We start from the raw sequence: 23,705 nt of genomic DNA on the forward strand, positions 1-23,705 counted from the left end.
ATGAGGAAACAGAGGTCCAGGGAAGTTTGTGATTTCAGTTCACACACACACAAAAGGGCTTCCCAGCAGTTTCTCTTAACAATTGAAGGTCTGGTACTACTTCCCCTTGCCTTATCAGCTGAGTCATCAGGCATTAGGTTTTAGACTATTCATTAACCAGGACTGAAATCCCAAATGAACTACTGGTACCTTTTTTTTCTCTTTTTGAGTTCTCCTTTTTTCTCAAGGGATTTTATGACTGAGCTTTAAATAGAATTAAAAAAAAAATACTGTGTGACATAATTCTAGCCCCAAGTCTTAGTGTCTATTTTTAGCCGACACTGTCTTTTTATGTTTTGTTCAGTTTGGGTGGCTTATTGCAGTAGACTATGAAAATGTGTATTTTTTTCCCCTATTGCCAGGGATGGGAAACTTTATGGAAATACTCTCCCGCTCTGTGAATCCCCCTTGCTAAATTACCCCTTATCTGATGAGGAACTAGATTATTTGGGGGAGTTGAAAAATACAGAAGTGGTTATTGGTTTTTTATTCTGCACATTTTATATACTTAAAACTTTTTTTTTTCTTTCTGAAGGACAGAAATAGGATCACTTGTGAATGAAACTGTAGGTGATAGTATAAACTATGTTTCCAGGGAGGGACTGAAACTTGCATGATACCTCTCCTACCAACTCCCTTTGAGGGCTGTGTGTAAGTAATTAGCCACATAGTCCATGGGAGGTTCTCACTTTAGGGAAACAGGGCTTAGAAAGTTACTGCTTTTAACTCCAGTGAACCACACCAGAAGCTCAGAGAACATCATGTAAATTAATTTCTGCATTTTCTATATAGTATTTGACAAGAAGCAAGATAGGCTGAAAGCTAGGGAAAAGGCCAAAAGCTTAGCTCACCTAAATTCACTTTAAAGTTTGTGACTCCAGACATTCCAAGAAAATCATTCACCATTCTATTGAATTCTTGGGGCGGGGGCGGGGGGGGGATCACTAGTTTTTAGATTTTTAGGAACCTTTCTATTTTTCTTCAATATAGTGAGAAATAGCACAGTTAGCTCAATTAACTCAATTTAGATAGATGAAAATGCCTTTACTCATTTTCTAAGAAAGAATACAACATTTCTTGACGGGAAAAATAAATATATATTTTTTGAAATTCACTTTCAAAATATCATGGCATTTAAGCATTCCAATTTAATGACAGCTAAGAAAAACTAGTGTGAAACCTATATCCCATAAAGTGTTATCCACCCTGCCTTTCATACATGGAAATACCACCATCTGGAAAAACAAGATCTACTTGTATTTAGCCAGATACCAAGAAAATACTGCTGTAATTTTGACTTTTCTGTTTCCTTCTGAATATTGGGTATGTCATCAAGTATTACCATTTAATTTTTAGGACCTAACCAATGAATAATAATTAAAGAACTTTCATTAAGATTCAGAGTATGGGCTTGTTTTATTTATTATCATAGGTGATGCCTTTCTACAAATATTGGGAAAACAATATTTTGAATTTTCTGTTTTTTTGCCTGTTGACAGCGAAGAAGATATGACACTTTACAGGGGAGGTCAGAGTCTCAGAAAGAAGACTGAGAACCAGTGCTCACTCATAGTTAAGGGTCCTCCTTCAATTTATTTTTGTCTTAGAATAATTCATTGAGATACATTTTTTTTTTCAACTGATAATTGTCTGCTCTGCAAACACTGTGTTAGGTGCTGCAGTCTCAGATGTTTTCAGACAAAGAAGCATATGACATGATTCCCACCTTTTGCATTCTACAATAAGACGAGCAGAAGTTCTCAGCAATTTTACTCATCAAGTAGCTTGTTCCAGGGAGTCCAGGAGATGATGTGTTTCATTAAGAGTTCACAGGAAATCTAGTAACTTCCATCTAGGGCAATCAAGATGAAGATGGAGAAGGTGAAATCTGGGTGAACAACTTAGAGAATTGGTAGGATTTGAAAATAAGAAAAGAGAAATAGGTCCAGATACAAGGCAGAAGGAATTAACACAGCATATTTGGTGGATGCTAAGGAAGCCTGGCTTTGTATAATGAATGATGAGACAAAGCTAAACAAAAACAGGGACATTAGGCAGTAAATAACTTTGCAGGGACATTAGGCAGTGACGTATGAATCAATTTGGTCTTAAGTCTATTGAATTTCACTGATGTGATTTTCAAGGAGGCCTTTATAAAAAGTAGCTGGAGATATGGTAGTTGGATCTTCAGTGTTTGATTGAAATGCAATGCAGGGAAGAATCAGAGCTGCCACTAGAGAATGGAGTGTCTTTTGCCTGGAGTTGACAGTTAATGTGGGAGAGGATGAGTCATTGTTGGAACACGAGAGGCATCCTTTGGGCTGGGAACAGTGGTCATTTATTTAAGCTGTCTCCTGCTGCTGGTTCCCTTGACATTTTTCTTATTTGGCATATAGAAAAAAATAGCATGAAACAACACTACTGCAGGCTCAGAATTAAGACTTAATTTAAAACGTGAGTTGATTATATTATTTATTTTCTTTTTTTGAAGAGAAAAACTATCCCTGAGTGAGGTAATCAGTCCTGTTTGCCTTACTTTATGCCTCCTTTCAGTCATCTTAACATTAACGTTTACAAAACTACACTGTAGTTCAGTCCACAAATCTTTCCTGAGTATGTGTTGTGAGGAATACAGTGAAGAATAAGAAGAAGGTGAGATTTTCGGTTTGGTTGGAATACAGAATATATGGAGAGTGTAATAGAAAATAAGATTAAAAGTATAAGCTCTCAGGCCTTCCCTGGTGGCACAGTGGTTGAGAGTCCACCTGCCGATGCAGGGGACACGGGTTCGTGCCCCGGTCCAGGAAGATCCCACATGCCATGGAGCGGCTGGGCCCCGTGAGCCATGGCCGCTGAGCCTGCGCGTCTGGAGCCTGTGCTCCACAACGGGAGAGGCCACAACAGTGAGAGGCCCGCGTACCGCAAAAAAAAAAAAAAAAGGAGTATAAGCTCTCAGTGTTGTGCTGCATGGGTATAATTGAAGATTTTGAACAGAAGAGTTGTTTTTAGACAGTACAGGTGGGCATATCGACTCATTTATACTGTTTTGTTTGATTCACATAACTTTTGCTGGTATTTATTTAAATAGGGGATCAATTTCTCAAAAAGCAAGCATATTAGCTAAAGTATACTAAACAGCATCGGAAATCATTCAATTCTATGAAATCTTGGTTTTAGGAACCACCTCACTGGAAAATAGTAGGGCAAAACTATTCTTAAATAAATGGTGCTAGGTGAGGAAAACAAAACTCATCGTTGGCCAAATGAGCTCAGAGAGCCTGTCTTCCTCACCGTGGCTCTTATACACAAAGGCAGTAGAAGTTTTAGTAACGTTATTTAAAGAACAGGAGGAGAAAATGTTTGGCATACTCCTTAGGAGCGAGAAGATTGTTATTTAACACATTGTTTAATGCAATGCCTTGATATGTTTAGATCCTTTGTGACTTGGGGAAAAAAATAGCCCAGAGAACAATGTGGATGTCGTTTTGAATACTCTTCTTTCTCCGTGAATCTAATTAGATAAGAAAATTCATATCAACCAAATAATCAGACCAGGACCAGTATCTACCTGTTAGCTTCATTCAGTATATTTGGTGAACTGTTTCTCTCAGAGCAGCTCAAATGTCAGCTTTTGTGGAGAATAGAAAGACTCATATTTTCTCTTTCTCCCTTCCTCTCTGTCTTCCTGCCTTCCCCTGCCTCCCCCTCAGTACTTAAGCCAAATAGTTAAAGCCAGTGGACTGATGAGTTGTCCTCCATGTGAGTTACCAGGACTAGTTCTAAATTACTAATGGCCAGTGTGATCCCATTTGCTATAGAGCCAGCAGTTGTGGTGCTAACCTGTTGATGGATGCAAAATGGGAGGAAATTAAAATTACTCTCAGTTGAGCAATATGGGATTGAAAGTATTATATAAGCCCTTGTGCTTTCGATGAAGGTCATATTTTATGGCTTAGAGATGGCCAAAATGTGATTAACCCAAGGTTACCAGGATTCTCTAATGTTACTGTAAATGGAGACATTTCTCAGCTGCTTGGTTTTTGTGACAGTTTTGCAAATGAAAATTAAATATCTCATTCACGGGTCATGGGAGGGGTATATCTATAATGATCCTCTTCAACTAAAATGGGGCCTTGTGATATAGTGAGTTCCGTGACATCGAAAACAGACAGGTAGAACTGAGACAGTTGAGTCGGGGTTGTGTAGCTTATATTTCTTTATTGTGCAGGAGTTCACCAAGATTAGAGTTTCCCAGCCCAAATTTAACAGAAAACCACATACTTCAAGAATAAGACACAAGAGGGGCTTAAGTATGAGCTAAAACTGCCATCACTGAGCAAAGTGTAAGGGAGGGAATCAGTGTAAAACTCATAGTAAAATTAGTTTGGTGATAGGGAAAATTCGATATTAATAACCTTTAAGTCCCCTTCTATCCCTTTTTCTATAACTTAAACCTCAACATGCAGGTTAAGTTACTGGCACTTGGAATTCCACTAGGAGGTTCTAAACTGAATCCTAAGGCATTCCCATCCCCATTTCTGGGTTGGTAAAACATCTTTAAGAGAGTAGGTAAAGAAGCTGACTTCTGGGCCAGATCACAGTTGATACAGGCTTTTTAGATTTGGTGATAGTGATGCTACACAAAACCTGGATCTGTGCAGACTGTTGAAATAGTTGATAGCCATCATCACCTAGGATACAGGTTAAGTGAGAGTGCTGATGTCAAGGACCGAAGGTTAAAGCAGTGAATCTAACTCTGGCCATCTGGCCCTTTGAATCTAAAGGAACTTTGGGCAGAAGTGGCCAGCACCACGGACAGCTCTTTAGTGCTGTGGTGCAAATGCAAAGCCACCTAGGGTTTACTTGGGAAAATTGCCTTCCAGGTCCTGGTTCCGCCTCTTCCTAGCTAAAGATCCCTACCATGGACAGGCAGTTTAATTTACTCAAGCCTCAGTTTTCTCATCTGCAACATAGGAATAATGTCTGCTCTACATAGTTCTTACGGTATGCATACTGGATGATAAATTACAAGTGAAAGTACCAGTTATACAAATTAAAGATGTGAATATTGTTTTTACTAACATTTCATTTTTAATCATTGACCTTTATCTGCCTAACATTGTATTATGTTAATGAAAATTGCTAGATTCTTCTCAAAGTATGAAACAACAGTTAAATAAACGGATGGGAAAGACCAGGGTATTTAATCAGATATACAGTTTACTGGTAAGAGAACAGAACTAGGATATATTGCATGTCTTGTAGGTTCACGCACTGGTTTTTATATTTACTATGCCATTTATTTTCATAACAACTCTGTGTACCATGGCAGTCCATTCCATGCCCTTCCATCATAGCATATTCCTCCTGTTAGTGCTGCTGAGGTGAAATCTGGGCCAGAGTGGTGATAGAATTCAGACTCTTGGTTTTCCCAAGCGTGATCTCTTCTAAAGGTTTTCCTGATGGCAGAATGCAGGAGTTAAAAAAAGAGCGTGTAAGGACTATACCTCAGCCCCCTATAAGGGGATATCAGAGCTTCCAAGGCCAGAAAGATGGAGCCACGTATCCCAGGACCCTTTTAGAAGGAGGTAACCCAAGCTCACTTGGATGACCCAAGTTGTTACTGAGGTTGCTGCACGTCTGGCCATGGTGGGGATCCTCTGCAAAGACCCTCAACACAGTGGCTATTAAAGGAAATGGAAAATTATACTTCAGTATCTGTGTATGATAACTTTATGTAGCACAGTGACATCTTAGTAAAAAGCATCTAACTACCTTTACAGTTATTTTAAGAGGAATGAAATTCTGGTGTCATTAGCATTTAATATTTCCTGTCTTTGATGAAATTAAAGTATCTTCCTTGTGATCCCTTCATAATTTTTATTAGACTTAATTTGAGTCTTTATTTCAAAACAGAATAGAATATCTAATCTTTTAATGAACATGAATTCTACATGTGGAAAATGACCATTGGCATATGTAAATTGATGAAAATAAAATGTATGATAATGGGAATTGATTGGGTAGCAAAGAAGTACCCTCAGCATCTTTCCACATAGTTTATGTTATGTATATAAGGATGTAGACAGCTACAGGGAGATTTATAAGATCTGAAGATCAGCTAGGCTAATATTTTTCATACCAGTTTGATAGATGCTTGTGATTATCTGTTCAACAGCCCATTGAGGAATAGGTTGAAGATGTAGCAATTTTCCACCTAGGTAGCATTTTAGATCCATTATCAGAGGGAAATGATTATTGTATGATGCTGTTTTCCCTAGGAACTTTCAAAACGAAAACGTTAGTGATTTGATAGTTGTGTGATGATTTATATAATAGAAAGAGCACTAGGGTTGAAATCAGAAGATATAAGTTTGAATTCTTGCTTCAGTACCTACCAGATGCATGGATTTTGGTAAGTTGTTCACATCTGCTGAGCCAAAGCTGTCTCCTATGAAAATGGGACGGCCCACCTACATCAGAGAATAGTTATGAGATTGTATTAGATGATGTTTGTCAAAGTGCTTAAAACTTGTGACACATGTTTAAAAGAAATTTTATTTATAATTCCTTTTTTGGGTTATTTTCTACAGAAAGTGAGTGAGAAAGTTGGAGGAGCTGAAGGAACCAAGCTAGATGATGACTTCAAAGAGATGGAAAGGGTGAGTCTTCATCACTCAGAGTTCCCTTGACATAAAATTGCCCAGCATACTAAGTGGAGAAGAGAGAAAGGAAAGGGGAAACTGTTCTCCACTGGTACCTGAGAATACATTTTGTTATTCTTAAAAGTACTCTCCTTTTAGTGTATATTTTAAAACAGAAAATGTAAAGTATCTGTTTTTTTTTTTACTATCCTAAGAACAAAGCCTCCATGAGGTGAAATGTCATAATGGATTTTATCATTACTTTTCCAAATAGGGGCAACATGGAGCTGGTGTTTGAATTGTGCTGGGGTGGGACGAAAAGAGGTTAAGGTGGGGAATGATGTACCAAATGTTTTGGGGAGAGTTTGAGTCACTTTCTAGCTTTCGAGAACTTTCCTGAGGGGACTGTGCCAGCCAGAGGCAGCATGTGTAGTGAACACAGTGGTGAGCCGGTCTGACCTTGGCCTGAGCTCCACTTCTACTGCCTGTTGCACAAGTCAGCATATTGCTCTGAGCTTCTCTATTTTCATAAATGTAAAAGGAGAATACAAATGCGTTCTTCAGAGACTTTTATTAAGGATTAAAAATAATATAAATCATTTAACATTCTTCCTTAAAAGATAGCAGGTTCTCAACAAGTGAGAGTGGAGGTGGTGAACAAAATAAGCCTTTTTATTTTTCTTGTGACAGATGCCGTATTTTCTCTTTTACTTTTCTTTCACTTTGAGACTGTCCATAGGAAGAGATACATAGACTTATGATGGAGGGTGGGTATTGCATTGTGCAATTAATTATTTTAGATTTTAAATTGTGGATGAGTAAAGGATCTGGGAATACAAACCCTGCACTTGAACAGAGAGGATGGCGAAAGCCTGTGATACCCAGAAACCACATTTTTACTTTCTGCCCTGTCTTTTACAGTTTTTCTTCTGAAGAGTTCATTGATGAATACAACAAATCTTTGTTCTGTACCTCCTCTGAGACAGGCATGTAGGATATAGTAGTGAACAGGATAGATAAGATTTCTGACTGCATTAAATTCATAATCTAGTGGGGAAGACAGACATTGGACAAATACTGACCAGTGTGGCAAGGGTAACGAAACATGGCACTAGAGAAGCTTGGAACAGAGGAAACTCACCCACATAGGGTGGTCAGGGAAGACTTTCCTGATATTTAAGTGAGGATATAAAGGATGAGTAAGAGTTAGCAGAGCCTAGTGCGTTTCTAATAAAGGAAACAGCAAGCAAGAGACAACCGGACAGGGACTTCTGTGGTGGTCCAGTGGCTAAGACTCCGTGCTCCCAGTGCAGGGGGCCCAGGTTCAATCCGTGGTCAGGGAACTAGATCCCATGTGCCGCAGCTAAAGATCCCGATGCCGCAACTAAAAGGTGCTGCAAGCTACAACTAAAGATCCCACATGCTGCAACGAAGACCCAGTGCAGCCAAATAAATAAATAAATATTTAAAAAAAAAGAGAGAGAGAGAGAACTGGACACATTTGAGTTCCTGAATAAAAGATGAGTTGCTGAGAGACAGGAGTCTTGTGAAATGAGACTGTTTAGTGTTTACCTAGCTGGTATTTCTGGCTAAGTTCTTGAGATGGACCTCACCGATAGAATAGGGAGCCTCACTGATAGGAGATTTAATAAGTCTCCAGAACCCGACACACCTGCTCAGAATGACTTGGCTTTGACTCCTCTGCTCGCCATAGTGTCCTCATAGTACCACTCCCCTCTTTATGAGCAGCCCTGTGGGTCTGTTTATTTGCACCAATCTCTGTCTACACCCAGTCTTCCTTCGTCCCCCTTATCCTTTGACGTCTCCCTCCCATCCGAACCCTGGAGGGAGTGTATAATATTCCACGTGGCCAGTGCCCTGTCACTAATGACAGATTAGGCAGGTGTTTAGGAATTTAGGACTAAGGAATCAGAATTTGAGTCCTGCTTTCAGCCTCTGCCAGGACACGAGGTAATAAGCTCGGTAGCCGACTGCCTAAACTGAGACAAACTAACTTTCTATTTCTTAAATGAGATTAAAAAGAATAAGAAATTTGGAGAACAGTGTTTATAACTGAACAACTAATTGAGCCTTGAATCCATGCCAGTCTTGCAAAGTAATTGAAATAAAAGAGGACCTTACAAACATTTTACTTCAGGCAGAGACCCGCAGATGTCCCTCTGAGTCTGTTGGTAAGGTTTATTTCTCCTGTTTCCTAGAAAATAATGAGTTTCTGAAGCTTTTATTTCAAAATCTAGATATTACCGTAATAAGGTTTTGCTGGTTGAAGAACACACTTGTGGTCTTGTATTTGGGTTTATAACTAAGTAGACTGAGAGATTTAGGTTTTAGTGAGGTGTGGAAATTGTTTATTCCGCTTCATCCCACACATCTTTTGCCTTATCTCTACTCATGTTAAATTCACATTAAAGGTAGAGGTTTCTGTGGTAATTGGAAAGCACATGCTTTAGATTTAGACTCCAAATCTGTTCTGTTTATATGTTTATTACACACACAAACATTTTAGCTCTGCAGGTTTTCCCAAACCTGCAGAAGAATCACCTTTCCATGGTCAATTTCCTGTTCATCAGGCATTTAGAGCAGAGAGACCTTTGTTCACTGTGTTCTCAGAGGTGCAGTGAGACAACAAAATGAGATAAATTAGAGGTTTGCATCACACAGCACTACTGGGAGAGAGAAGTGGGTATTCCTAGAGGTTGCTTCCGTAATCAGCCACCGCATCCACTCTCCTGCTGAGATACAGTAAAGTTACCACGTGCATCTCTTAGCCCTTGTAGCCTTCTCGTCCTGGAGCTGACTGAGTGGACTCCTTCGGCTGTGTTGTGGCTGCAGGAACCCTGCCTGTAACCATTTCTGTCCTCCTCCTAAGTGCCTGCATGGAATTGTTTCTTTGTTCATTTTAAGTGGTATTTGTTGCTTACAAGCTTCCTCACAGACTAAATTTCTTACCGTGGTACAGACATTGTGTGCATTTTTTTTCTTTGAAAAGATGCAGATTTTTTTATCAAGAGGAAGCACTAGAATTTGAGGGACCTGGTTTCTTCGAAATTTACATCAGTTGCTGCAGTGATTGTGTGTGTGTGTGTGTGTGTGTGTGTGTGTGTGTGTGTGGTGTGTGGGTATGTTCATTAATTCACATGGAATATCTGTAAATGCGTCCATGTGGCAGGCATCCTGCTAGGCACCAGGAATATAAAGATGATTAAGGTACAGTTCCTGCCTACAGGAGCTTCCAGTTTTGATGGAAGAAATAGACACATAGATTAGTGTCTTATGGGACAACGGTGCTTGATGCCTTGGGGAGTATTTTCATGGAAGACCTAACTCAGGTTGGGTAGACGAGTGGAGGCTTCCTAGAAGAAAGGGCACCTGAGCTAAATCCTGAAATTTTCTCTTGTTTCTGTGTATATGAGTGATGTCGAAAGAAGTCCAAGCCAAGGGGTACAGTGTCTCTTTTAGGAGCCTGAAAAGTATCATGGGAAATCCCTGCTGTTGAAACCAGGAGTCCTCAAGTTGAAAGCATGGCTGTAGACCATTTTAATGAGAATGGAATTTTTCTGAAGGGGCAGCCTCAAGTTTTAAGGCAAGCAGATGTTGAGAAAGAATGGAAAGATTGTCATTCCTTATACGAGTGAGGGAATGTGTTGTTTGCAGAGCAGCCTGTGGGGGAAGCGCTATAGGAGAATGTCCATGGTCATTATCTCCATATACTTAACTAGTCATTGGGTGGAGAGGAGCTAGATCCTTCTGTTTAAGCCCAAGTGGTAGGCTAGAATCAACGAGTAGAAGCTACGGGGAGATAGATTCAGACTCAACATAAGAAAGAAGTTTCTGTTGTCAGAGCTTTTTAAATAAAAAAGAGCCTTGGGGATTACTGAATTCCCCATCACTGCCCACGTTTAAAGAGAGGGTAAACCCACGGTTCCCACATTCTGTGTGAAGCACAATAGTTGTCATCTCCTTCGAGTTTTGTGGCAAGTAATCTGTTACTAATGTCATTTTTCATAATGTCAGTCTCACTTGGATTCTGGTGATCTATCCCAAATGGGAGAGAAAGGAATAAAGTCCCAGCCAGCATGCTCAGAGTTTCACATATCCCCGAGTGCACCGTGAGCACCTGTCATATACGTGAATGTCTTCTTCATGGGTGTGGTGGTAAAAGAGAAGCTGTGGAATACGGTACTGAGACACTCACTTGCTGGTGTGGAACTGTAGGATGGGTGGGAGCCCCAAACAAGATGAGCTTTAAAGACATTTTTCTGCTGATCCTGAAATTTAGTGAAGACTAGCTTCTTCTCAGTTACGTGGTTGCAACATGTTTCCAAGCCAATGTCATTGAAGGTAAATGCCTAAGAAGATTAACCAAAAAAATACATTGGGGCAGTCTCAGCCTAATGTGTTGTTTATTTTTGTTTTCAACACACAGTTCATTAATCAGGCTTTCCAAATACATAAGGTAACTGCTGTAAAGCAGAGCAGTCTGGGTACAGGTACATTAATTCTTCCATATCAGTAGGGGACTATTAAAACATCCCCTTATTGGACCAGCCTGTATCTCACTGCCAGACAGACTTTCCCAGGATACTGTTTTCATCGTGTCTCTGTGATTTGTTTAGTTAGGTGTTCTCCTTTAGCTCCTGTCCTTTAAGTGGGTGTGCATTCATTCTTAATAGGTACATTTTCTTAATTTCAGTGACAGAAAAATTAAGAATTTGAAAGATTTTCGTGTTTCATATGACATTTTAACATCTCTTTTGCGTAACCACTGTAAGTTAGCCTATATTTAAGTGGGTGCTTAATTCATCTGTTTAGTATTGATCACTAAACCCACAAACTGTGCTCCATTTTAAGATGTCCGTTTTATTTTTCTTAAACTCTGCTACTGTGTACCTGTGACAGCATCAGGTATAATGCAGTGTCTGATGTTGTGAAGTCATATCTTTCAGTCCTTTTGTTAGTCCACAAAGAATGCTGTGTTTTTCACCTGTGCTGCCTCCTGTGTTCAGGAAACAGTGACTGCTCCTTTTCCAGTGGGGAAGGGTAATGTTCAGATGCCTCAAAACAATAGCCCCATTCTAGTCAATCTGGTGCCTTTCAGTTCTCTTGTATCTTGTCTCTAAAGACCGAGACAGCTGGTGAAATGACGGGCATCCGTAGATTCAGCGTGGCGTGCCTTTATGAAAGTAGAACCTTAGCACAGGGAGCAGCAAACTTTTTCTGTAAATATATTAGGCTTTGTGGGCCAGAGGGCGTCTGTGGTCTGTGTTGCAGCTCCTCACCTCTGCTATTGAAGAGCAAAAGCAAGCATCAGTGGTATTTGAATGAAGGAGCATGGCTGTGTTCCAATAGAATTTACCCAAGGACACTGAAATTTGCATTTTGTATAGTTATTATGTGCAACAAAATAGTTTTCTTCTTTTGAATTGTTCCAGCTATTTAAAAATCTAACAACGGGGGCTTCCCTGGTAGCACAGTGGTTAAGAATCCGCCTGCCAATGCAGGGGACACGGGTTCGAGCCCTGGTCCAGGAAGATCCCACATGTGGCGCAGCAACTAAGCCCGTGCGCCACAACTACTGAGCCTGTGCTCTAGAGCCCGTGAGCCACAACTATTGAGCCCAGGTGCTGCAACTACTGAAGCCTTGCACCTAGAGCCCGTGCTGCACAACAAGAGAAGCCACTGCCACAAAGAGTAGCCCCGCTCGCGGCAACTAGAGAAAACCTGCGCAGCAACGAAGACCCAGCGCAGCCAAAAATAAATAAATATTTTTTTTAAAAAAGGAAAAAATCTAACAACAGGCAGTGGCCCAGATTTGGCCCACCGGCCATGGTTTGCCAACCCTTGACTTAGCATGAAGAAGGGAAATGTTATAGTGAGTAAAGCGGGTTGAGAGAGCCGTTTCTCTCCCTACTCATAGTTGTAAATTACAAGACTGGATAGTGGAGGAAGAACCTGCTAATGTATTGAGTTGCTAAAATCTTGCTAATGAGAAAATTGAAGTAAAAAGACCAGAGGAATATGTGCGTATTCTTTTACTTTGAGGAAAAAAACCCAGAACTTATTTCGTACAGATAAGTTTTTATTTCCTGCAAACATGCCTGTATCTTATATAGTTAGCTTCACCTCCACTAAACAGCCTTCCCTAATGACTCCGTGCCCCAATCCAGACAAGGGTGGTTGAAGAAACAGAGGCTCAGGTGCTCACAAAAATGGAAGTTGCCGTTTGGGACACATCAAAACTTGTTTTCAAGCAGTAGGAAAATTTGGGCATTAAGGAAATCATTAGGTACAATGTCATAAGTTCAGAATTAAGCTGTGCTGTTCTCAAACGGGAGTAAGCTCTTGCCAGTTATAATAAATTATTTAAGTGGAAATCTTCTTAGTTCATGGTAGTTATACTAGGCCTGTTAATAAGAGGGTTTATGGTTGGACATTGACAGTTGTGGTGTATAAATAGTGTTCCTAGCAAGAGCCTGACAAGGAGCGTTTAAGGTTCTCACCGGGTGATGGCCTCACCTTGTCCATGGCTGACACAGTATAGTTTTGTTTAGCAAAAAGAGTTCTGGACAAAAAGAGGACAGAGATGGAGAGAAGTTGGACGTTGGTCAGCCTCCTACTGGCTGATGTCATCGGGCGATCCGGTTCCTCCAGCATTCTTCCTTGGAAACCGTGTCTGATCCATGACCTTTGGAACTATATTTCTTCCCATGATAGCTGCTTGGGTTGTGTGGCCTCAGAGAATTCATTTCCCTTCTCCAGGTTCAGACTGGCATATTTAAAAAATCAAGGCTTTGGACTGGATGCTCTACTGGCCTTGTTCTGTTATGTTTATTAAGTCTGTCAAGTGTAAAATCAGGAGTAAGATCCTAGTAAATGAATTTGCTAGTAGCTCTTGCCTGTTTGGTGTATGTCCTGAAATGCATTCCGCAAATTATTATATTGGATAAAGTTGTTTTCAGAGGTGGATTGCAAGTGAAGGTTATTTTATGCTCTGATCAAAAGGGTTTAGCTAGAAATTTCTCTAGATTGATATCTAGATCAGGTACCTGAAAGTGTTGAAGGAATCTGCCTCAGTGGGCACAAGATCTGGGGTTGTATGGGCTCTTCCCTGGGAGACTTTGGCCAAACCATGGGGGACACTGAGTAGTTTTTATTCTCATTCTTCTTCTAAGGTTGAATCCCACTTTGGGGACCAAATGCAATGCTCTAATATTGTTGTCTCCAGCGTCTCTGTGCCTGCCCCAAGACCACTGGCTTTTGCCAAGCTGATAGCTTCTATGTATAGAGCCTGAGTACTTGGGCGGTCTATTTACAGAACCCAGAAGGGAAAGGGGGTTTCATTTCGCAAATGAGAACCACTTTTCATGCTTTCCTTGCTGACTTGCCCATGGACCACTCCAGATATACACTACTAGCACCCAGCCTCTGTAGAGAAGCCAGTGTAACTGAGGGCATGTGGTCAAACAACTTAGCCTGGGACAGCCTCCCTTTTGCAGAGGCCCAGGGTAGAATAGTTCTCGTGAATGAGTTTCTGTAGACTTTCAGGACTTTCAGAACAAAACCAGAAGGTGAGCTGGAAGGTGCTTTCCTCCTGGTCCTGTGTGGTTGGCCTCTGCCAGGTCTCCAGCTCCATCTAGGAGATGGTACAGAGAGCTTTGCAGCTCTGACTTGGTGTCTCTCTTCAGGTCAGGAGATGTCCCTGTTGCCTTTTCGTGCTTTCAAGCTGGAGCCGGAATTGAGCAAGTTTCTTAACCTCTCTGTATCTGTTTCATAAGGCTTCTGAGGATTTAGTATGTAAAGATATTTAAAGCCCTTGGAACAATTTCTGACAAATATGAAGCAGTTTATGATGATGGTGATCATGATTATTACTGAGGGTAGAGATGGGGGAAAGTTAGAAATTGGTTCGCTTCCTCACATCAGATGAGTTCAGAATACCAAGTGGTCACTGGCCAATGCAGTCCCTCTGGCACTCTCCCTTAGAAACTTTGACCTTTGGAACTACTTTGCTTCCAGTCATAGCCACATAGGACATTTGGATACATTTGACATTGAATGCTTTAAGCCCTGTCATATAGTCAGCAGAAGATCTGTGTTTTTGTCCTATCACACATGTAACCTGGACTTTCAGCCTGTTTTTTCCTGCACATACCCTTTGACTTCATTTACATTGAGTGCATAGTGGTTGGTTGGCATGTTGGTAATGCTTCCAGGACCTCCGTGTATGGCCACACAAGTTCTGCACTGTAAAACTCTGGGGGACCACTATTCATTGCAGAACTAAATACTACTTAGCCACATACTCAAATCTAAGATGTATTGAAAACTGAAGTTAACCAAAAGAATGTGGTACAGGGTTCACATGTGGGCAGGCATCTCTTATAAATAGGAATGCTTTTTAAGGTAATTTTATACCATGATGACCTCATAAGAAAAAATGTTTCCTCTATTAATCACAGGAGTAGCAAGCTCCTTACACACACAGTAATCTGACTGCCATGGAAGGGGAACTGATTAAGTATTGAAAAACAAAGCTGAAAGATAAAATCTTCTGGTTATGGTTTGGTTTCTGATTATGAAAGAGAAGAAGGCTTACACAGACGTAGAAAACAAATATATGGATACCAAGGGGGAAAGGGGTGGGGTGGGAGGAACTGGGAACTGGGATTGACACATATATAGTACTGATACTATGTATAAAATAGACAACTGATGGGCACATACTGAATAGCACAGGGAACTCTACCTAATGCACTGTGGTAACCTAAGTGGGAGGCAAGTCCAAAAGGGAGAGGATACCTATATGTGTATGGCTGATTCTTTTGTTGTGCAGTAGAGGCTAACACGACATTGTAAAGCAACCATATTCCAATAAAAATTAATAAAAAAAAGGAAGAGAAGGAGGCTTGCCCCATCCATAAAAGGTTGATTTTGTATGTAGGTGCAGTAGGTTACAGAAAAATTGGAATTGAGGGAGGAGCCCTTGAACTCTAAAGAAAACAACGAAGTCTCCTTGAACTTAATTGAGATCTGATATTCCACCATCAAAAATTAATTCCCTTCATTCATACTTACGTATTCCATGTACACATCTTGGATAGGAGGATGCACTAATTTTCAGTAGTCATTTACCCTGCAGAGTGAATGAATGGACCACACGTGTTGATAAGGAAAGGATTTCATGGGGGAATGTAGAGAGGACCTCATTGCACGGCCTCTTCATGTGGTAAAAAGGGTGCAACAGAGAGAGGACATGGTGACCTGCTGAGTGCAAATACTGACCATTCAGAATTTTGCAAGGATAGACTCTAGGACCATGATTTTAATTTAGAGTTAACCAAAAGTTCAAGAACTGATTAGAAGTGTTTGCTCAAGATTTTTATGTACTCGGGATGTTCTCAGAAGTTAAATAAAAACTTTCCCTCTCTTACTTGAACAAACAGAGTCGATGTGGCATGTTTCTTTCTTTAGAACAGTGAAACATGCCACCATGCCTGGCCCTGTGTAGACATCCAGTAAATGCCTCTGGGGCAAAATACGTTTCATAGCTCCACATTTTTAAAAAATTTATGTTTATTTTATGCTGAATTTATTCCTGGGTCATGTATTTTTGTTTCTTCAGTTTCTTTTGGGACATCTTCTTCTGTGCAACCTCCTCTTCAGGTTTAGGTACAATTTGCTCTTTTTCAATAGGGATCATCTTAGTGTGGCAGAGAGGGCTCAGGTAGGGGTTAACCTGTCCATGAGCTCTGTAAGTCCAGGGCCCATCTCGGATTCTGTTCCCCTGGATGTGCTCGATGCCAGAGACGCTACATCAAAACCCTTAAGTGTAACTTTACTCTCCACATTTTTAAGCATGTGCGGCAAAAAATTCACTCTTTTTTGGGTCATGAACCCTCTGTCCAGCCCCACTCTTTGACCTGGATGGATACGCCAGCCAACTCCAACACTGTAATGATGGAATAGCATGCGTTGCTTCTGTAAAGTGACATCGTTCAGAGACTTGGTGGCTTTTTGGATATGCATACCCTCTATGGCCTGGCCAGCTTCATGGGTGTTCTTAAAGTGAACGTGAAGATTTGAACCTCTTGATTTGCAAGATTTTGTGGGGTTTTCTGTGTCAAGTGAAGAGTGAACCATTCTCAGAGACCACATCAGGCAACTTCCAGTGAGAGGAAGCTATATCCACATTATTTTACCAGGAGATAAGGAAGTATATTTTGAAACACATTTTAGGAAATTAGTAGGTTCCTTTCTGGGTAAATGGGCTTTCCAAGTCTTGATGGAACACAGCTGAATGCAAAGCCAGTGGTAATTCTGGCAGCTCTGTGAGCCCCTCACCTTCCACCGCAGGATTTCGTGCTCGGTTGTACCACCAGTGGTTGTATATATGCTCAAGCAAAAACTACGTTTCTAAAGCTAATAATTTGCATCATTTAGAATATTTATTTTCTCATTTCAGAAAGTGGATGTCACCAGCAGGGCTGTGATGGAAATAATGACTAAAACAATTGAGTACCTTCAACCCAATCCAGGTAAGGGCTCGTTTTATACTTGCAGGGGTATCCCTCCAGGTAACTTTTCGTTTCTCTTTGGTAGACAGGCTAGGTTTGGTGTGCTTCTGCTTGCTCTGTCCTCCCTTCTGGAAGTTCAGTGGCTTCAGGTGGAGCATTTCGACCGGGAAGGGAGGACTTTTTAGGTTCACACTGAAGTAACTGGAGGCTTCTGTGATATTTTATCTGACTGTAGTGTAATTAACAAACAGCACTGTGTGGACAGCGTGGGTGGCACATGAAGTCAGGGTAGCTGCAAGCTGTTATGAACTGAACACTCATTTGAAAGGGATTGTAAGAAAGTAAATTGGGAGAATTTTCAGATAAAGCATAGTAATTCACCAAAGGTATGAAAAAGTAGGAAGTTGAATGGTTTTTGTGAAATACAGAGGGTTTCTGTCCATATGCATCTCTGAAGTCTTTGGAGGGTTGTTCTTTGTTCTGATTTTTCTCCAAGCACATCACAGATCAGCACTTTTCTTGCTAACCTGTTACACTCTTAAGAGAAGGGAGTTATAATAGAGATAATGGAGCTGTACCTTGAAAAAAGAATCAGGCAGAAGTGGGGTGATCTCAAAGAGCACAAGGTGTAACAGCAAAGCAGCTGATACTCTAGACCTCCTCAGCACTCTTCCTGAGTAGCAGTTCCTAACTGCAGAGTATAGAAACTTGAAGCAAGTTTGAATATATTTAAGTAAAACGTATGAATATTGGGAAAACTGCGTATCTTGAGACCAGTTTCTTTGGGAGTTTCAGGTTGAGATTCCTGTGTCTTTGGTGGTCCTAGGGGAGATGGTTCAGGCACTGTGTCAGCCCCACTGTGTTTGGAATCTGAGCGTTAATGGGTGAGAGATAAGAAAAGGAAATACGTGGGATAAGAGGAGGCAGACAAGCAGTCAGTGCTGACCAGCTCCCTACTGCCTTCTGCTGCTGCTGGTTGCAGCTTTCGCTCAGCCCAAACTGTGGGAATAACATTCTCAGTTTTTTTAAAAACTGCATCAGAGATGGGATTATGTGAGGAAGGAAAATATTGAAGTAAGTGATAAGCCATAGGAACCAGGCCTTTAACTGATAGTAGACCAAATTGTTGGCAAATTAGGCAACGAATAGCAAAAATGAAGTTTCCAATTTTTGCTTGCAGCCTTCTTCATGACCTCTGTATTCCACAGAGATTCAGGGATCTCTTATCTAAGAGATCTTCACCTGTTCCTAAGTATTTAAACAACTGTGATAGGTCAGTTTTGAAAAGAGAACTGCTCACCCCAAGTCTCACGGTAAGAAGTCATTGTTTAGGGAAGGATGTTTTTGTCTTTGTCTTTGAGTAGAATCTTGAAGTGCTCCCTCATTTCCTGGGATTTACGCATAGATGGTGCTAGGATTACTTAGCCCTGCTGTTGTAGGGCTAATATATATTTTTTAACATCTTTATTGGAGTATAATTTCTTTACAATGTTGTGTTAGTTTATGCTGTATAACAAAGTGAATCAGCTATACAAATACATATATCCCCATATCTCTTCCCTCTTGCGTCTCCCTCCCACCCTCCCTATCCCACCCCTCTAGGTGGTCACAAACTCCCTGTGCTACGCAGCTGCTTCCCACTAGCTGTCTGTTTTACATTTGGTAGTGTATATATGTCCATGCCACTCTCTCACGTTGTCACAGCTTACCCTTCCCCCTCCTTGTGTCCTCAAGTCCATTCTCTATGTCTGTGTCTTTATTCCTGTCCTGCCCTTAGGTTCATCAGAACCATTTTTTTTTTTTTAGATTCCATATATATATGTGTTATCATGCAGTATTTGTTTTTCTCTTTCTGACTTACTTCACTCTGTATGAAAGACTCTAGGTCCATCCACCTCACTACAAATAACTCAATTTTGTTTCTTTTTATGGCTGATTAATATTCCATTGTACGTATGTGCCACATCTTTTGTATCCATTCACCTGTCGATGGACACTTAGATTGCTTCCATGTTGTAGGACTAATATTAAGTGTATGGAAGGAGAGGGAAAATATAGTATTTACTGAGCACTAATGCATTTTCATTATGTCGCTAGTTATATACACTGTCTTCTCTCTAAAAGTAGCTGTTTTTTTCCTGATTATAAAAAGAAAACGCAGTTGAAAAATTCATAGTATAGCAAAGAAACTAAAAATCCATGAACACAGATCTTTGGTGGGGACCCATCTGTGTTCCTGAGTAATTCAGGTGTATGGAGGTATGCTGTGTTGAGTAGGATGTCCCTCAAAATCCAGGGCTACCCAGAACCTCCGAATGTAACTTTATTTGGAAATAACATCTTTTGAGATGTAATCCGTTAATGATCTTGAGATGAACTCATTCTGGAGTTAGAGTGGGCCCTAAATCCAACAACTGGTGTCCTTATAAGAAGAAGAGAAAACACAGAGAGACACAGGGCAGAAGGCCACCTGAAGACAGAGGCCAAGATTAGAGTGATGCTGCCACAAACCAAGGAATGCCGGGAGCCACCAGAGCTGGAAGAGGCGAGGAAGGATTCTCCCAGAGAAGAAAGAACCAGCCCTACTGACACCTTGATTTCAAGCGTCTTGAACTGTGAGAGAGTAAATTTCTGTTGTTCTAAGCCACACAGTCTGTGGCAATTTATTATGGCAGACCTAGAAAGCTGATAGAGTAGGCTAGCCTAATTTTCCTCGGGAAAAAACAAGGGCCAGAGAATTTAAGAAACTTTCCCAAAGTTACACACCTAGGAAGGGACGAAACCAGGATTGGAACCCAGGTCTGATGCCCCCGAGCCCAGGAACTTTCCATTGCACAGTCCTGCTTCTGAGAAGAATGGGTTCTTCATTTAGGTGCAAAGGGTACTTTACTTTCAGAGTGGATATGACAGAAATCCAGAAAGGGAACAAATTGTGGAGTTGAGCCTTATTTTTATTTTAATAAAAAAGATAGCAGGAGGAGGTAATTGGGGGAGATTTGAAGTTTTAGAAATGACGTATTTTTAACAGAATCCTGAATGTGCTTATTAGCTACCAACATATTGGTTTTCTGGCTATTTAAAAATTGAATGAACATCTGCCACCACGGAGAACCATTAAGGCCGTCACCAGGCGATCACAAGTTGGTTTCAGAAAAGCAGTTATATGTGGGCAGGGCACATATTTATACAAATAAGTGTCATCTACAAGAGTCCAGAGTAAAACAAAATTTCATATGCTCATTCTTCAGAATTTAGATAATTTGTGTTTAATTGGCTTATAATAGATATGACTTAGTTCCTCCATGAATTTCTTGCCCTGAGAGCAGACACTGGCTAGAGCTCCTGAAAGGTGGCTGATCCAGTACCCTTGTTCAGAATGCAAGTGTCCTTGAGAAGGGGACACAAGATTCTAGCCAACACCCAGAGGCTCCCAGTCCTTGGGCACAGAAGAGCAGAATATTCCCAAACTCATGCTGTTTGATAAATGCTTTGACCACTCAGCCTCTCTGTGACCCCAGAAACTGGGTCAACCAATATGGATCACTGGTTTCTGGTCCTGAGTAAGCAAGATCTGGCCAGGGTCAGTATAGAGGCTTATGCAAAGTAACAAATTTACCTGGACAGGCCAGTAGGATCTGTGGAAATGAATGCTTTGAGGGTACTTTGAGAGTATCTTGTATTTGATTCATACTCTAGGATGCATTCTGGCTTTCACATCTTGTGGTTATGGAGCATACACATCTGTATAGTCTTGAAACTCAATTCCTATTGAAATGATGACCAAAGAGAGTTGGATTACTTTTCTTGAATCTGTAGCTGTGCTCTGTGTAGGCACCCCCATCTGCTCTTGCCCACCTCCGGAGTGATATTTTAAAAGGCGGACCTGATCATGTCATCATCTTGCACAAAACCCTTCAATGGATTTTCACTGCTTTTAGGATTAAGTTTTACCATTTTTAACAAGGCTCAAAGGGCCCTCCCTACATGGTCAGCCTGCCCTTTCCTCTCTACCTTGCCAGACAAACAATCTCCTCAGGTCCAGCATCAAGGTCATTTAGAAAGAAGCCTTCCTGAAGCCCTGACTGCATTAGGTTCCACCGTCAGTGACCCTCTCATGGACTTCCCTGGTGGCGCAGTGGTTGAGAGTCCGCCTGCCGATGCAGAGGACACGGGTCCGCGGAGCGGCTGGGCCCGTGAGCCATGGCCGCTGAACCTGCGCATCTGGAGCCTGTGCTCCACAACGGGAGAGGCCACAGCAGTGAGAGGCCTGCGTACCACAAAAAAATAAATAAAAATAAAAATAAAAATTACCCTCTCATGATCCCAGCTGCTTTTCCCTGGTGGCACATGCCACACTTACTGTAATTGCATGGTGTGTGTGCTTCGGTTTGTCCTCCCCTGTAAGGACAGGGCTCTGCCTGTCTTATTCCCCACCATCCCCCCATATGCCCCCAGGCCCCAGCTCAGTTCCAGGCAGCCCAGTGACATTTGGATATTTGAAAAAGTGGATTATGGAGCACAGTTGATACTCAGTGGCTAATGTGATAAAACTGCTATAATGTAAAGGAGAGAAGGAGAAACTCTTCCTTTCCCCTAACCCATCAGCTCTACCCATGTAACCAACATTTATCAAATGCATTTACTTTTATACAAGGACCTATGCAATTCTATATATAGTGGGGGTAGATACAGAACCAAGATTGGGCCCCTGCCCCTTGGGACCTCACAGTCTAACAGCATAAAGTATGTGTACTCTGAGGAGAGCTGTACAGAGGCCTTCATGGCTAATTCCTTCTGGAAATTCCAGCTAACTGATGAAGTGAGGAGGGGTGAGTGAGGTCACAGGCCTGCAGGTGTGGCCTGCAAAGGCAGGGCTTTCGAGGACATAGAACAGAGAGCTGTATAAAGTCTTTCAGCTTGGACTGTGAAATGATTCTGACAGGAACAACATAAACCAGTACAGATTCCCAAGCTGCTTAGATAAGAAACAATTTGAATGTGAGAAGTCCTGTGTACTTCTACTGATTATGAGCCCCTATTCTCATGGTATCTAAGAGCAAAGATCATCAGAGAAGATATAAATCAGTTTTCTTTTTTTTTAATGAATTTTTAAATTTTATTTATTTATTTTTGGCTGCATTGGGTCTTCCTTGCTGTGTGCAGGCTTTCTCTGGTTGCAACGAGCAGGGACTACTCTTCACGTTGCGGTGTGCGGGCTTCTCATTGCAGTGGCTTCTCTTGTTGTGGAGCATGGGCTCATGGCACATGGACTTCAGTAGTTGTGGCACATGGGCTCAGTAGTTGTGGCTCACTGGCTCTAGGGCGTGGACTCAGTAGTTGTGGTGCACGGGCTTAGTTGCTCTGTGGCATGTGGGATCTTCCCAGACCAGGGCTCAAACCCGTGTCCCCTGCATTGGCAGGCAGATTCTTAACCACTGTGCCACCAGGGAAACCCCAAATCAGTCTTCTTATATGAGTATTCTGATGCTTGTGGGGGGAAAATAAATCAGCAAATAAATCAGCAATGTCCAATAGAAATAAGATGCAAGGCACATGTGTGATTTTGAATTTTCTAGTAGCTATATTAATGAAAATAAAAAAGAAAGGTAGAGAAGAAGCAAGAAGAGCTACAATCCTGCAGCCTGTGGAACAAAAACCACATTCACAGAAAGATAGACAAGGTGAAAAGGCAGAGGGCTATGTACCACATGAAGGAACAAGATAAAACCCCAGAAAAACAACTAAGTGAAGAGGAGATGGGCAACCTTCCAGAAAGAGAATTCAGAATAATGATAGTGAAGATGATCCACAACCTCGGAAAAAGAATGGAGGCAAAGATCGAGAAGATGCAATAAATGTTTAACAAAGACCTAGAAGAATTAAAGAAAAAACAAACAGAGATGAACAATACAATAACTGAAATGAAAACTACACTAGAAGGAACCAATAGCAGAATAACTGAGGCAGAAGAACGGATAAGTGACCTGGAAGAGAGAATGGGGGAGTTCACTGCTGCAGAACAGAATAACGAAAAAAGAATGAAAAGAAATGAAGACAGCGTAAGAGACCTCTGGGACAACATTAAACACACCAACATTCGAATTATAGGGGTCCCAGAAGAAGAAGAGAATAAGAAAGGGACTGAGAAAATATTTGAAGAGATTATAGTTGAAAACTTCCCTAATATGGGAAAGGAAATAGATAATCATGTCCAGGAAGCACAGAGAGTCCCATACAGGATAAATCCAAGGACAAACACGCAAGACACATATTAATCGAACTATCAAAAATCAAATACAAAGAACAAATATTAAAAGCAGCAAGGGAAAAACAGCAAGTAACACATAAGGAAATCCCCATAAGGTTAACAGCTGATCTTTCAGCACAAACTCTGCAAGCCAGAAGGGGGTGGCAGGACATATTTAGAGTGATGAAGGAGAAAAACCTACAACCAAGATTACTCTACCCAGCAAGGATCTCATTCAGA

At 41.1% G+C, this 23,705-nt stretch overlaps 1 protein-coding gene across 3 annotated transcripts in view; it reads left to right on the forward strand.

Moving 5' to 3' along the window:
• The window catches only part of SH3GL2 (SH3 domain containing GRB2 like 2, endophilin A1), a 199,919-nt gene that overhangs the window by 130,041 nt on the left and 46,173 nt on the right, over window positions 1-23,705 (forward strand). For all 3 annotated transcript variants that reach the window (XM_030840604.3, XM_060300966.1, XM_060300967.1), the window contains 2 exons: window positions 6,633-6,701; window positions 17,167-17,239. In XM_030840604.3, coding sequence (XP_030696464.1) covers window positions 6,633-6,701; window positions 17,167-17,239 — 142 coding nt within the window. The remainder of the gene's footprint in view (window positions 1-6,632; window positions 6,702-17,166; window positions 17,240-23,705) is intronic.

The sequence above is a fragment of the Globicephala melas genome, chromosome 6, assembly GCF_963455315.2.
Source record: "Globicephala melas chromosome 6, mGloMel1.2, whole genome shotgun sequence".
NCBI classification, from domain to species: domain Eukaryota; kingdom Metazoa; phylum Chordata; class Mammalia; order Artiodactyla; family Delphinidae; genus Globicephala; species Globicephala melas.